Below are 14,321 nucleotides of genomic sequence, written 5' to 3' on the forward strand. Positions count from 1 at the left end.
ATTTCAAAGATTACAGGAAATCAGTCAAATGAAATAAATTCATTGGTCACAGATACCTTAAAAAAGGTAGCGGCGTAGATCAGAAAACCAGTCAGTATCTGCTGTGACCACCATTTGCCTCATACAGTGCTACACATCTCGCTTGCATAGAGTTGATCAGGCTGTTGATGTGGCCTGTGGAATGTTGTCACACTCATCTTCAATGGCTGTGCGAAGTTTCTGGATACTGGCGGGAAATGGAACACACTCTCGTACATGTCGATCCAGAGCATCCCAAACATGCTCAATGGGTGATAGATCTGGTGAGTATGCAAGCCATGGAAGAACTGTGCCATTTTCAGCTTCCAGGAATTGTATACAGATCCTTGCGACAGGGGGCCATGCATTATCATGCTGAAACATGAGGTGATGGCGGCGGATGAATGGCACGACAATTAGCCACAGGATCTAGTCATGGTATCTCTGTGCATTCAAATAACCATTGATAAAATGCAATTCTGTTCGTTCTCCGTAGCTTATGCCTGCCCATACCAAAACCCCACTGCCACCATGGGGCACTCTGTTCACAACGTTGACATCAACAAACCGCTCGCCCACACAACGCCATACACGTGGTCTGAGGTTGTGAGGCCAGTTGGACATACTGCTAAATTCTCTAAAACAACGGAGGTGGCTTATTGTAGAGAAATTAACATTTAATTCTCTGGCAACAACTCTGGTGGACATTCCTGCAGCCAGCATGCCAATTGCATGCTCCCTCAACTTGAGACATCAGTTGCATTGTGTGACAAAACTGCACATTTTAGAGTGGCTTTTTATTGTCCCCAGCACAAGGTGCAACTGTGTAATGATGATGCTGTTTCATAATCAGTTTCTTGATATGCCACACCTGTCAGGTGGATGGAATATCTTGGCAAAGGAAAAACGCTCACTACCAGGGATGTAAACAAATTTGTGCACAAAATTAGAGAAATAAGCTTTTTGTGCATTTGGTATTTTAGGTATTGTATTAGGATTCCATTAGCTGTTGCGAAAGCAGCAGCTTCTCTTCCTGGGGGACATACAAAACATGACATAATACAGAACATTAATAGGCAAGAACAGAACTACATACAGTTAAAATCAGCACAAACAGCCTACATATCAATACATACACACAAAATATCTAGGTTAAATAGGGTAGAGACGTTGTGCCGTGAGGTGTGGCTTTATAAATGTTTTGAAACCAGGTCTGCTGTTCATTTGAGCAATATGAGATGGAAGGGAGTTCCATGCAATAATGGCTCTCTTGAATTTGTTCTGGATTTGGGGACTGTGAAAAGACCCCTGGTGGCATGTCTGGTGGGGTCAGAGCTGTGTGTAAGTTGACTATGCAAACAATTTGGAATTTTCAACAAATTGTTTCTTATAAAAAGAAGTGTTGCAGTCAGTCTCTCCTCAACTTAGCCAAGAAAGACTGGCCTACATAGCATTTATATTAGCCCTCTGATTACAATGAAGAGCAAGACGTGCGGCTCTGTCCTGGGCCAGCTGCAGCTTAACTAGGTCTTTCTTTACAACACTTGAGCACATGACTGGACATAAATTCAAGATAAGGCAAAAAACCCTGCATGACTTGCTTTTTGGCGTGTGGTGTCAAATAAGCAGAGCATCTCTTTATTATGGACATGCTTACAATTTTGAATCTTTAGGTGTTGAACACGAGTTTACAATCTAAGGTCACACCAAGTAATTTAGTCTCCTCAACTTGATCGACAGCCACAACATTCATTACCAGATCGGGCTGAGGTGTAGAGTTTAGGGAATGATTTGTGTCAAATACAATGGCCTTAGTTTTAGAGATGTTCAGGACCAGTTAATTACTGGCCACCCATTCCAAAACTGACTGCAACTCCTTGTTAAGGGTTTCATAGCAGCCGTTTGATGCAGGTAGTGTTCTGCATTCAGGTCCTCTCTCCTGAACTAGTGTTGATTCATAATGCCATCAACAGGAGCAAACCTACCTTGAAGACTGTTGGAAGAACAATGTACACTTGTTCGGGGTATCGTGCTGTTCAGTACAAACGACCACACAACATAGCAAAACGTTTAATGAACTGAACGCACCCTTGCCCTTAGAACAAGAAAAGTTCTACTGAGCAACAATGACATTGTAAGTTCTTTTTTTTTTTTTAAGACCGTTGTACTAGTCTCAGGAAGATATTAATATTAATCTAAATTGAGCAATTTCATTTTTAGAAATTCCAGAAAAATTGCTTATTATGGCTTTAAGACAAAATTACCATTGCAAAAAAATGTCACACAAAAGGGGCTCTTTGCAAACTTTATTTTCCTTTCCAGACAGAGAATGCACAGACAATCAGCGAGGATGATAAATGCAATGACTACATTTAGATATCCAGGTTTGTAAACAATGTATCAAATTAAAAACCAAACAACCATGGACCTTCATATTATTATTTTGTATTTGCTGCTCCTAGTCCAGTAAAGAGATTATGGTAATCTAAATGGTGGCTAGACACTTGTAACCATCTCTATTGCATGAAAAATTGATTGTTAAAAGAATATAGCAACATTATAGCAGGCACCTATTCAGCCGATGAAGTACATATTTCTATTTTTTTTTCTCATGTTGAAAAACTGACTATGAAAAATTAATTAACATTGTTCTAAAACACGAAAGCTCTACCAATAGGCTCAGCAGGCCCTAAAGAATTCCTCATCGCTACAGTTGATCTGTTTATTTAAAAAATAAACTAACAAAACATTTGACTAGTCTTTATCATTTACATTTTTCTATACAAAAGCAGAGAAACAATTACATCCAAAACATTTTCCTGTTCCATTTAACTCATGCCTCATGCATGATTCGATCCAATCAAGTACATTAGTTTAATGTGATTGACGATGATTCACAGCCAATAAGACAAGACGATGGATGTCACACAGTGACAGGATAAATGGAGGTTGCACATTTCAATGTGATCCAGCAGGTGAAGCAGCCAGGCTGGCTAGCTTAGCACTCGAGCAGCAGACAGCCAATGGAATGTCAGGAGGCGACGGCAAGCACAGAATTATGGTAAAGAAAACCCAAATGGGCCACTTTTGGCACAGTCGGCGTGGTGTCTTATCACATACACCCATTTAACCAAAAATATACAACTAATGATTGTTAAAAAAAAACGAATCAAAGGAACATCTGATAACCTTATAGTTATACGGTTTGATTACAAGTCGAATATCAATTACACAAGTGCAAAGTGTGCTAATTTGAACATATTCAAATATATAGACATAAAGCATATTTTTAGCAGTGATAAAGGCCATTGTCATGCTTGTTCTTTTCCAGATTGTCAGAGAACAATTTCAAAATGACACAGGAAAATGTATTATTTGAGTACTTTCTTATAAACCGATTTGGGAGGAATGATACACAACACAGTATCCAAACATCTCAGGGTTTAACAATAACAGTGACACTCTTTAGATTTATGATGCTGAAAACAGTCTCAACTTGGGTCTTTTGGTAAGGTAACTAGTGTAACCCCCATGTAATAAGCCAAGTTAAATATACTTAATTCGCTCTCAATCTAATTGACTTCTGACTTTGCCCGATTGCGATGGGGGTAATCAAGACTTACAGTAACCCATTTAAAAATAAGAAAATACAACACAATGCATGGGTCATGTATTTGGCTACAAAAACAAGCTAGTGCCCTCAATGGAGTAAACGCAAAGCAACAGGTTTCTTCGACACAGAAGAAAATACTATTCTTAAATTCACATAGGACTTCGGGCATGCAAAGTTTAATTTTGTAAAATGTCAGATTTTTGTTTACAGACTATCAGTCCTACAAATGCAGTTGGGCAATATTTCTTGGTTCTTAATATATATCTAGGTAATCCAACTTTTTTCTCCCACATCATTTTAGAGGTAGACTCAGCGCTATGAATCAGTACCGCAGATATTGAGACGAGCGAGATGCAAGACTGCTCTCCAATAGTCACACAGAGTATCTGAGCATGTGCTCGGGTGCACTTTACACCGCTATAACGTGGTAGCTACAGGACCAAAACAGTGGAGAACTTGAGGCCCGTGCTTTAACACTCTTAGTTGTTGTGGAAATTGACATAATATTCTGTTTACTTTGTGCGTCGCTGAGTCTACATTTAACATCGTCTTGAACACGCATAATGAAATGAAACTGACTGGAGCCTACATCCGAGTGAGTACCTAAAGTCGTTTTTCTTTCGTAGCACTATGTAGCATTATGGGTACCTTCAATACCCCCAATGCTTCTCAAATCAGCCATAAAAACAAGACAAAAAATATATATAAATATGGAGACTGCTGCAAATGAACACAGACATTATAATTAGACACACAATCGCTCGTTTAAGGTTGGGGTAGTAGCGTTCACATTTTTGGCAAAATGCATAGCTAAGCTGTGGTTCAATAGTTTTGCAGAGCAACAGGGCGAAGACCTTCAATACAGACCTGTTGACTCATGCAATGCCTGTGGACAAATTTGGGCTTTAGCACCACTTTCCTTTAACGCTTCCGAGTCTATGGACTAGCTAGCTCCTAGCTACTCTATTACAGTGTGTTCATTGGCAAAGCCACCACAATGGACTTGGCTTGGCACAGCTTTAAACAGTAAATGTTGATACACAGCGGGACAGATTTCACAAGTTTACAATGGATAGGGGCAATGGGAAGGCACCACAGGTGCACTAAGCAAGTAAAATGGGACAAGCCACAGGGTTGATAACAGATAAAGGGAGTGGGAACGACATAAGACGACACACTGCACAGGGTTATGATGGATGAGCAGAGGGCTGCTGGGCCATGACAACTTCCTCTCTGTAGGGGAGCGCCCTGCACCGGTGGGAAGCAGTCTGGAGAATTCTCCAGGTTAGGAGGTGGATACTTTATCCATCTTGAGGAACTCAAAGGTAGTGGAGCACACCTGCTGATACTGAGGCGAGCCGCCGATATGTGAACTTATCTTGTCAACAAATGTATTTAGACCAATTGGAATGTGACATTCCTTTTGATTTGCTATAATGGTTTTCAGAGGAATGGGGAGAGTAATCAAAGTGTTACTTGCATAAGCTAGTCTCCGAAAGGAAGGTGCCCTTATCAATATCAACTAAAGAGGTGTTTGTTGGTGAGAGTAACCTTGAGGTGTACCTTCAGTACAGCATCTAAGCTACATGGGAAGGAGCATAGGATAGAACCTAGGAGCTGAAAGGAATAACTCAATGGGACAGAGAAAGGGAACAGAATGGGGGGATATGTATAAGCCACTGCTTTGATCTACGGAATGGAGAGGCACAGGGAGCATGAATGAGAGCTCGATCACTATGCATGCAGGACACTGGACCACCACAGAACAAACAAAGCACTTTTTAAAGGCCAAAAAGCACAAGTACCGACACACAACCCCACATTCGCCTTCCCTCGTACCAACCGACCACACCCTCCACCGCTAGAAGCCAAAGTCAAAAACTATCTGGTCTTCGAAGATGGCAATGAGCAGCATGATGGAGAAACCGGTGAGCAGGCCAAGGTTCTGCAGGACAAAGTGGCCCAGCTGACAGCGCTTGTGTTCCTCGCTGTCGCCGTGGAGCATCTCTGGTAACTAGAGAGGGAGCAAAAGGTCACAATGTAGTCAGACACCATACAGGAGAATTAAGAGGGGACTACACCGTATTAACGGTAGACACTAGATAGAGGTCATTCAACTGTACTGGACTTCGACATTAGGTCAGGTGTTACCAAACCTTTTATGCCCGTGATGCCATTTTGATTTTAGACAACCATCAAGGGCTGTCACCATTTTACAGTATTTGTCAATTTCTTCTTCTACAAGTTTATTGGTGGTTCGTAAACAAACTGAAAAGGTGCTTACCACCATCTACTGTGCTGGGATGTGTTTAGTCTGAACGGGCATAAAGCCAAGGTTTGGTCATTTCATGCCACCTGGAGTGCTGCAATTTGCTCAGGACATAAATAATGAATTGGCTGGTCCTTCCTGCTAACCATTATGGAATTCTGTATTTAAACCATGAGGTCCCACCCAGTCGACTACTTTAATGGTGAAAGCCTTCAATTGCACTGCCCTTGTTAAAACAGGTTGTGAAATGGTTGTGATTGTTTCACTGTACAACTAACTCACCATGTCTACCAGAGCCACATAGAGGAACATGCCAGCAGTGACGGCGAAGATCCAGCTGGTGACGTTGTGTGTGTACTGGCCCACGGCTGTGCCGATCATCATGCCCACGTAGGCCATGAGGGCAGAGAGTAGGTTATACACAATAGCCTGTTTCACCGACATGCCAGCCTTCAGAAGCACCGCAAAGTCACCTGGAGCCAGAAAAGCACAAGGAGGACCGGGTAAGAATACATGGGCTGGCCAACACGCATGTGATAGTATTCACTCAGTCACTCACCTCACACTTACTGTATGAAACCATTTGATACTCATCGATACCCACAAAATGATGTTACTTACTGATCATCAAGTTTGCTGACGACAAGACGATGGTGGGTCTGATCACTGACGACAATGAGCTTACAGAGAGGAGGTCAGAGACCTGGCAGTGTGGTGCCAGGACAACAACCACTCCATCAACGTCAGCAAGCCAACAGGAGCTGATCGTGGCCTACAGGAAACGGAAGAGCGAGCACGCCCACATTGTAGTGGAGCAGGTCGAGAGCTTCACGTTCCTGTGTCCACCACTAAGGACTTAATATGGTCCTCTCACACCAACACAGTCTTGAAGAAGGCGCAATTGCGCCTCATCCCAATCAGGAGGTTGAAAAGATTTGGCCTGACACCTCAGATCCTCAAAACGTTATACAGTTGCAGCATTGAGAGCATCTTAACTGGCTGCATCACCACTATTTATACAAATGTATGTGGACACCCCTTCAAATTAGTGGATTCAGCTATTTCAGCCACACCTGTTGCTGACAGGTGTATAAAATCTAGCACACAGCAATGCAATCTCCATAGACAAACATTGGCAAAAGAATAACCTTACTGAAGAGCTCAGTGACTTTCAACGTGGGACCGTCATTGGCCAGTTCGCAAAACAAGTCAGTCCGACAAATTTCTGTCCTGCTAGAGCTGCCCTGGTTGACTGGAAGTGTTGTTATTGTGAAGTGGAAATGTCTAGGAGCAACAACGTCCTGAGCAGCGAAGTGGTAAGCCACACAAGTTCACAGAACGGGATGGCCGAGTGCTGAAGCATGTAAAAATCATCGGTCCTCGGTTGCAGCACACACTACAGAGTTCCAAACTGCTTCTGGAAGCAACGTCAGCACAAGAACTGTTCGCCAGGAGCTTTATGAAATAGGTTTCCATGGCCGAGCAGCCTAAGATAACCATACGCAATGCCAAGCTGGAGTGGTGTAAAGCGCGCTGTCATTGGACTGGAGCAGTGGAAGCGCATTCTCCGGACTGAGGAATCACGTTTGTTGACATTTGAAAAGTTTACTGACGAATTATACATTTCCATAAGGCCTGTCATGACAGCAGTCTAAGGCACTGCATCTCAGTGCAAGAGGCATCACTGCAGTCCCTGGTTCGAATCCAGGCTGCATCACATCCAGCCGTGATTGGGAGTCCCATAGGGCGGCACGCAATTGGCCCAGCATTGTCCGGGTTTGACCGTCATTGTAAATGAGAATTTGTTCTTAACTAGATAATTAAATAAAATCTCACACATATAATAACAATACATTACCTTTGTAAAGCTTTCATTATACAATAATCTCAAAGTGCATAAAAGATAAGATTTAGGGATGCACGATATATCGGTGAACATATCGGAATCGGACGATATTAGTTAAAAATGCCAACATCGGCCGATGTCTAGTTTAACGCCGATGTGCAAAACCAATGTCAAAGTTGTCGTGCATACCTATATAACGTAGGTACATGACATAACGACATTATATACGTGCTATACAGCAGTCCTAGTCCACAATGTCTGCTGTGTGGATCGAGCAGTCATCAAGTCAAGCGTCCGTGTGTGTGCTAAATATTTAACTGTACTAGAATGCTTAAAAGGCCACACACACAGTGCCTTCTGAAAGTATTCATGCCCCTTGACTTTTTCCTCATTTTGTTGTGTTACAGCCTGAATTTAAAATGTATTAAATTGAGATTGTCACTGGCCTACACACAATACCCCATAATATGAAAGTGGAATTATATTTTTAGAAATTTTTAGAAATGTATTAAGTTGAAATGTCTTCAGTCAAAAAGTATTCAAACTCATTGTTATGGCAAGCCTAAATAACTTCAAGAGTAAAAATGTGTTTAACAAGTCACATACTATGTTGCATGGACTCTGTGTGCAATAATAGTGTCTAACCATTTTTTAATGACCACCTCATCTCTGTACCCCACACACAATATTCTGTAAGGTCCCTCAGTCTAGCAGGACATTTCAAACACAAAGGCAGTGAATAGCCCTTTGAGCATGGTGAAGTTATTAATTACACTTTGGGTGGTGTATCAGTAAACCCAGTCACTATAAAGATACAGACGTGCTTCTTAACTCAGTTGCCAAATGGGAAGGAAACCACTCAGGGATTTCACCATGAGGCTAAGTGTGACTTTAAAACAGTTACAGCGTTTAATGGCTGTGAAGGAATCCGGTACAGATTAAAAATATTTAAAAAATATGCATCCTGTTTGCAATAAGGCACTAAAGTACAACTGTAAAACATTTGGCAAATTTTTTTACTTAATGCCCTCAATACAAAGCGTCATGTTCGGGGCAAATCCAACAGAACACATCACTGAGTACTACTTTTCATATTTTCAAGCATGGTGGTGGCTGCATCATGCTATGGGTATGCTCGTCACTGGCAAGGACTATGGCATTTTCCCCCCCGGATAAAAATAAACAGAACAGAGCTAAGCACTGGTAAAATCCTAGAAGATAACTTGGTTCAGTCTGCTTTCCAACCCTTTTCACCTTTGACAGACAATAACCTAAAACACAAGGCCAAATATACACTGGGGTTGCTTGCTAAGATGACATTGAATGTTCCTGAGTGGCCTAGTTACAGTTTTGACTTAAATCTATGGCAAGACTTGAAAATGGCTGTCTAGCAATGATCAATTACCAACTTGACAGAGCTTGAAGAATTTTAAAAATAATAATGTGCAAATATTGTACAATCCTGGTGTACAAAGCTCTTCGAGACTTACAGCTGTAATGTCTGCCAAAGGAGATTCTAACATGTATTGACAAGGTGCGTATACTTATGTCAATGAGATATTTCTGGATTTAATTTTCAAATAAATTAGTTACAATTTATAAAAACATGTTTCCACTTTGTCATTATGGGGCACTGTGTGTAGATGGGTTAGATTTTTTTTTTCATTCAATCCATTTTGAATTCAGGGTGTAACAACAAAATGTGAATAAGTCAAGGGGTACGAATACTTTATGAAGGCACTGTATATATGGCTTGAACGTGGCTTGTCATAGGGTGTGTGGGGGTTAATAGGGAGAGAGTAGGTCTGACAGGTAGGCGGGTCCGATGCCATTCAGGGCTTTGTCGACAAGGATGATCATTTTAGTCAAATCTTTGAGGAACAGGTAGCCAATGGAGATTAGTAAGGATAGGGCTGATGTGGGCCGACTTTTTTTGTTTTTGTTTCAGAATCGTTGCGGCACTCTTTTGGATGAGCTGTAGTTTATGAATTGAATTTGCAGCGCCCTATTCTGGAGAACATGAATGCATGGATTCGATTTTCTGCATCAATATGTGAGGAGGGTCTTAGGTGGGAGATGTTCCTTAGGCAATTTTTTTTAGTTTTACAGACATGACTAATGTGGGCATTGAAAGAGAGGGCAGGGTCGAATTTCACACTCAAATTAGTGATGACTGATGAGTGATGACACGCTGCAGGAGTTGGTGATCTTGTGGGGGGTGCCTATGTGCATTGCCTCGGTCTTGCCACTTGAGTTGTTCTGCATCCAGTTGGACAATGTTGACAGAGCAGATGTGTCAGGCTTGGTTTTAATGTACAACTGTGTGTCGTCTGCATAGCAGTGGAATTGCTGTCTGAAGATCTGACCAAGTGGGAGCATGTAAAGTAGGAAGAGGATAGGTACTAACACAGACCCTTGTGGGAGACAGCAGTTTATGGTGGATTAAAACGACTTGCGGTTGGAGGTAGGATGAGAACCAGTTAAGGGCAGTCCCACAGATGGCAGTGTGCTCTCGGGGGCACTTCAGTAAAATGGTGTGATTTACTGTGTCAAAAGCAGCAGAGGTGCAGAACAATCAAGATGGTGGGGAATCCTGTATCTTCAGATATGAGCAAGTCATTTACAAACTTCACCAGGGCTGTCTCAGTACTGTGCATGGTCCTAAAGCCAGACTGGAGAGCCTCAAAGATGGTTAGCACGGAGGTGTGAATGAAACTGAGTTGCACTACTTTCTCCAGGACTTTAAGTAAAAATGGGTAGTTGGAAATAGGCCTGTAGTTTGAGATGAGGATTTGGTCAAGGGATGTTTTGAGCAAAGGGGTGACGGTAGCAAATTTTGAACAGTGATGGCACCTGCCCAATGTGGAGGGACTTGAACAGGTTGGCTACAAAATTGGATGAGACCAACTGAGTTGGAATAGGGTTTAGGGGTCACTGGTAGTATACATTATTTGAGGATTTCTAATACAGCAGCAGGTGAAACCAGAGTAAAGTCACTTAGGAGGTGGATACAACGTCCTTTCGGATGGTGTTGATTTTAGCTTTGAAGAACTCAGATAAATCGGTTGCATTGTTTGGGAGTTGCTGTGGGAGGGCCAGAGTCTATAGGGTGGAGGAGGCGACTGATGGTGGAAAACAAGGTCCTGGGATTTCCTCTGTCGTTGTCCATCATGGCAGAGTAGAAGGTGGATCTGGCTGCTTTTAGTGCTTTGAAATAGCAAGCCTGGTTGTCTTTATAGGCCAGTAGGTGGACAATACTTCTCCACAGACACTCTAAACTGCTAACATGGGTCTTTATGCTGCGCAGCTCTTCTGTGAACCATGGGGAAGACACCGGAGGAGACGGCTGCCATTTTACGATCTCCTAACCAATTGTGCTATTGTGTGTGTGTTTTCTCGTGTTATTTGTAACTTATTTGTACATAATGTTTCTGCCACCGTGTCTTATGACCAAAAGGAGCTTAAAATCTGACCATTATTCTATCCTCCTGATTCTGGCTTACAAGCAAAAACTAAAGCAGGAAGCACTAGTGACTCGATCAATAAGAAAGTGGTCAGATGAAGCAGATGCTAAGCTACAGGACTGTTTTGCTAGCATACACTGGAATATGTTCTGGGATTCTTCCGATGGCATTGAGGAGTACACCACATCAGTCATTGGCTTCATCAATAAGTGCGTCGATGATGTCGTCCCCACAGTGACTGTATGTACATAGCCCAACCAGAAGCCATGAATTACAGGCAACATCCGCATTGAGCTAAAGGGTAAAGCTAGCGCTTTCAAGGAGCGGGATTCTAACCCGGAAGCTTATAAGAAATCCCGCTATGCCCTCCGACGAACCATCAAACAGGCAAAAAAAAAGATCAATACAGGACTAAGTTTGAATCGTACTACACCGGCTCTGACGCTTGTCGGATGTGGCAGGGCTTGCAAACTATTACAGACTACAAAGTGAAGCACAGCCGTGAGCTTCCCAGTGACACGAGCCTACCAGAAGAGCTAAATTGCTTCGAGGCAAGTAACACTGAAACATGCATAAGAGCATCTGGTGTTCGGACAACTGTGAGATCACGCACTCTGTAGCCGATGTGAGTAAGACCTTTAGACAGGTCAACATTCACAAGGCAGCAGGGCCAGATGGATTACAAGGACGTGTACTCTGAGCATGAGCTGACATTTTCAACCTGTCCCTGACGGAGTCTGTAATACCAACATGTTTCAAGCGGAGCACCATAGTCCTTGTGCCCACTCCAGTTCGCATACCGCCCCAACAGATCCACAGATGATGCAATCTCTATTGCACTCAACACTGCCCTTTCCAACCTGGGACGAAAGGAACACATATGTGAGAATGCTATTCATTGACTAAAGCTCAGCGTTCAACACCCTTGTGCCCTCAAAGCTCATCACTAAGCTAAGGACCCTGGGACTAAACACCTCCCTCTGCAACTGGATCCTGGACTTCGTGATGGCCACCACCAGGTGGTAAGGGTAGGTAACAATACATCCACCACACTGATCCTCAACACGGGGGCCCTCAGTGGTGCGTGCTCAGTCCCCTCCTGTACTCCCTGTTCACTCATGACTGCACATCCAGGCACGACTCCAACACCATCATTAAGTTTGCCAATGACCCAACAGTGCTAGGCCTGATCACCGACAATGATGAGACGGCCAGGTCTCTGACCTCCCTATAGGCTGTGTGGTGCCAGGACAACAACCTCCCTCCACGTGATCAAGACAAAAGAGATGATTGTGGACTACAGGAAAAGGAGGACCGATCATGCACCCGTTCTCATCAACGGGGCTGTAGTGGAGCAGGTTTAGAGCGTCAAGTTCCTTGGTGTCCATATCAACAAACTATCATGGTCCAAACACACTAAGACAGTTGTGAAGAGGGCACGACAAAGCCTATTCCCCCTCAGGAGACTGAAAAGATTTGCATGGGTCCGAAGATCCTCAAAAAGGTTCCACAGCTGCACCATTGAGAGCATCCGGACTGGTTGCACTACAGATGGTAGTGCGCACGGCACGTCACTGGGGCCAAGCGTCCTGCCATCTAGGACCTCCACATAAGGCGGTGTCAGAGGATGGCCCTAAAAATGGTCAGAGACTCCAGCCACCCTAGTCATAGACTCTTCTCTCTGCTACCGCACGGCAAGCGGTTCTGGAGTGCCAAGTCCAGGTCCAAGAGGCATCTTAACAGCGTCTACCCCCAAGCCACAAGACTCCTGAACAGCTAATCAAAGGGCAACTCAGACCGCTCTTTTATGCTGCTGCTACTCTGTTTATTATCTATGCATAGTCACTTTAATAACTCTACCTACATGTACATATTACCTCAATTACTTCGACTAACGGGTGCCCCCACACATTGTCACTGTACCGGCACCCCCTGTATATAGCCCCACTATTGTTATTTTACTGCTGCTGTTCAATTATTTGTGACTTATTTTCAATTTTTTTCTTAAAACTTCTTAAAGTATTGTTGGTTAGGCGCTTGTAAGTAAGCATTTCACTAAGGTCTACACCGGTTGTATTTTGCGCACGTGACAAATAAAATGTGATTTGATTTGACAGTTGGAAGGATCCGTCATCACGCACTCAAAGCCGCCCATCTTGACCGTGTTGCTGTGTGCAATTAACACACCCATCACTGCCAATGAACTTCTCAGCGGGGTGTTAAAGAGCCTGGAGGAGGCATTTGTCTTTGGAGCGACGGGAGAGGAGAGGCTCACTTTTCAAATGCGCTGGCGTCATTTATTAGGAGATGACTGGTCCGAGTGTTGATAGCGTGGGGTGGAGTGAGGGGGTGGCAAGCAGATGCTCCCTTAGGGTTGGCCCCTTAGGGCCAGTCAATGAAGAATGGAAAAACATGGAATACAATGCATCTTAGGCCTACTCATGTTATAGTAGAACCTATAAAAATCTGCTGCAATACACCTTAAAAAGGAGCATACAATGCTAGACTATTTTACCCTTAGATGCCCCAGACCAGGGGTCTCTAACCTTTCTAGCACGAGAGCTACTTTTTACACTTTTTTTTTCTCCATAGCTTTCAAATAGGCACATTCTTCTCTCCTACAACTCTAGATGCTTCTTCTCTTAATCATCAACAGTTATGATACAAGTTTCTACAGTATACTACAAAATTCTTGACTAACAATTGTTAACCATTGAGTGGAGTTGCATTGCTAACAGAATGGCAACATTATCTATTCATTTATTCTATTCTCCTTAAACACATTGTGGTTCATCAAGTAATATTTGAAAGAGTCAGCCAACCGAAACAGCAAGACACTATTAGTTAACAGCAACATGAGGGGGAGCATGTAGACAAATGAATAGTGTTTATTTCTGCTCTAGTCTGGTCTATTCATCACTCAGACTAGAGACACACACTCAGACGTCATGTCTACGGCAGCAGCCATCATTAGTGTGCAGAGACACTGTCGATCAGCCTATTCCCTCTGCTTGCTACTAACACACAAATAAACAAAAAAAAGCCCTGCTGCATGGGCACAGCACAAGCCATGGCACAGAGGCCAAAGTACTTTTAGAGGTTGAATCAATG

At 43.0% G+C, this 14,321-nt stretch overlaps 1 protein-coding gene across 2 annotated transcripts in view; it reads right to left on the reverse strand.

The window, feature by feature from the left end:
• Window positions 1-2,309: 2,309 nt before the first annotated feature.
• The window catches only part of slc39a10 (solute carrier family 39 member 10), a 72,242-nt gene continuing 60,230 nt past the window's right edge, over window positions 2,310-14,321 (reverse strand). For both annotated transcript variants that reach the window (XM_071340127.1, XM_071340128.1), the window contains 2 exons: window positions 6,183-6,373; window positions 2,310-5,645 (listed from right to left, as the gene is read on the reverse strand). In XM_071340127.1, coding sequence (XP_071196228.1) covers window positions 5,493-5,645; window positions 6,183-6,373 — 344 coding nt within the window. In that variant the 3' untranslated portion in view covers window positions 2,310-5,492. The remainder of the gene's footprint in view (window positions 5,646-6,182; window positions 6,374-14,321) is intronic.

This window comes from Salvelinus alpinus, chromosome 14 (genome assembly GCF_045679555.1).
Source record: "Salvelinus alpinus chromosome 14, SLU_Salpinus.1, whole genome shotgun sequence".
In the NCBI taxonomy this organism is placed as follows: domain Eukaryota; kingdom Metazoa; phylum Chordata; class Actinopteri; order Salmoniformes; family Salmonidae; genus Salvelinus; species Salvelinus alpinus.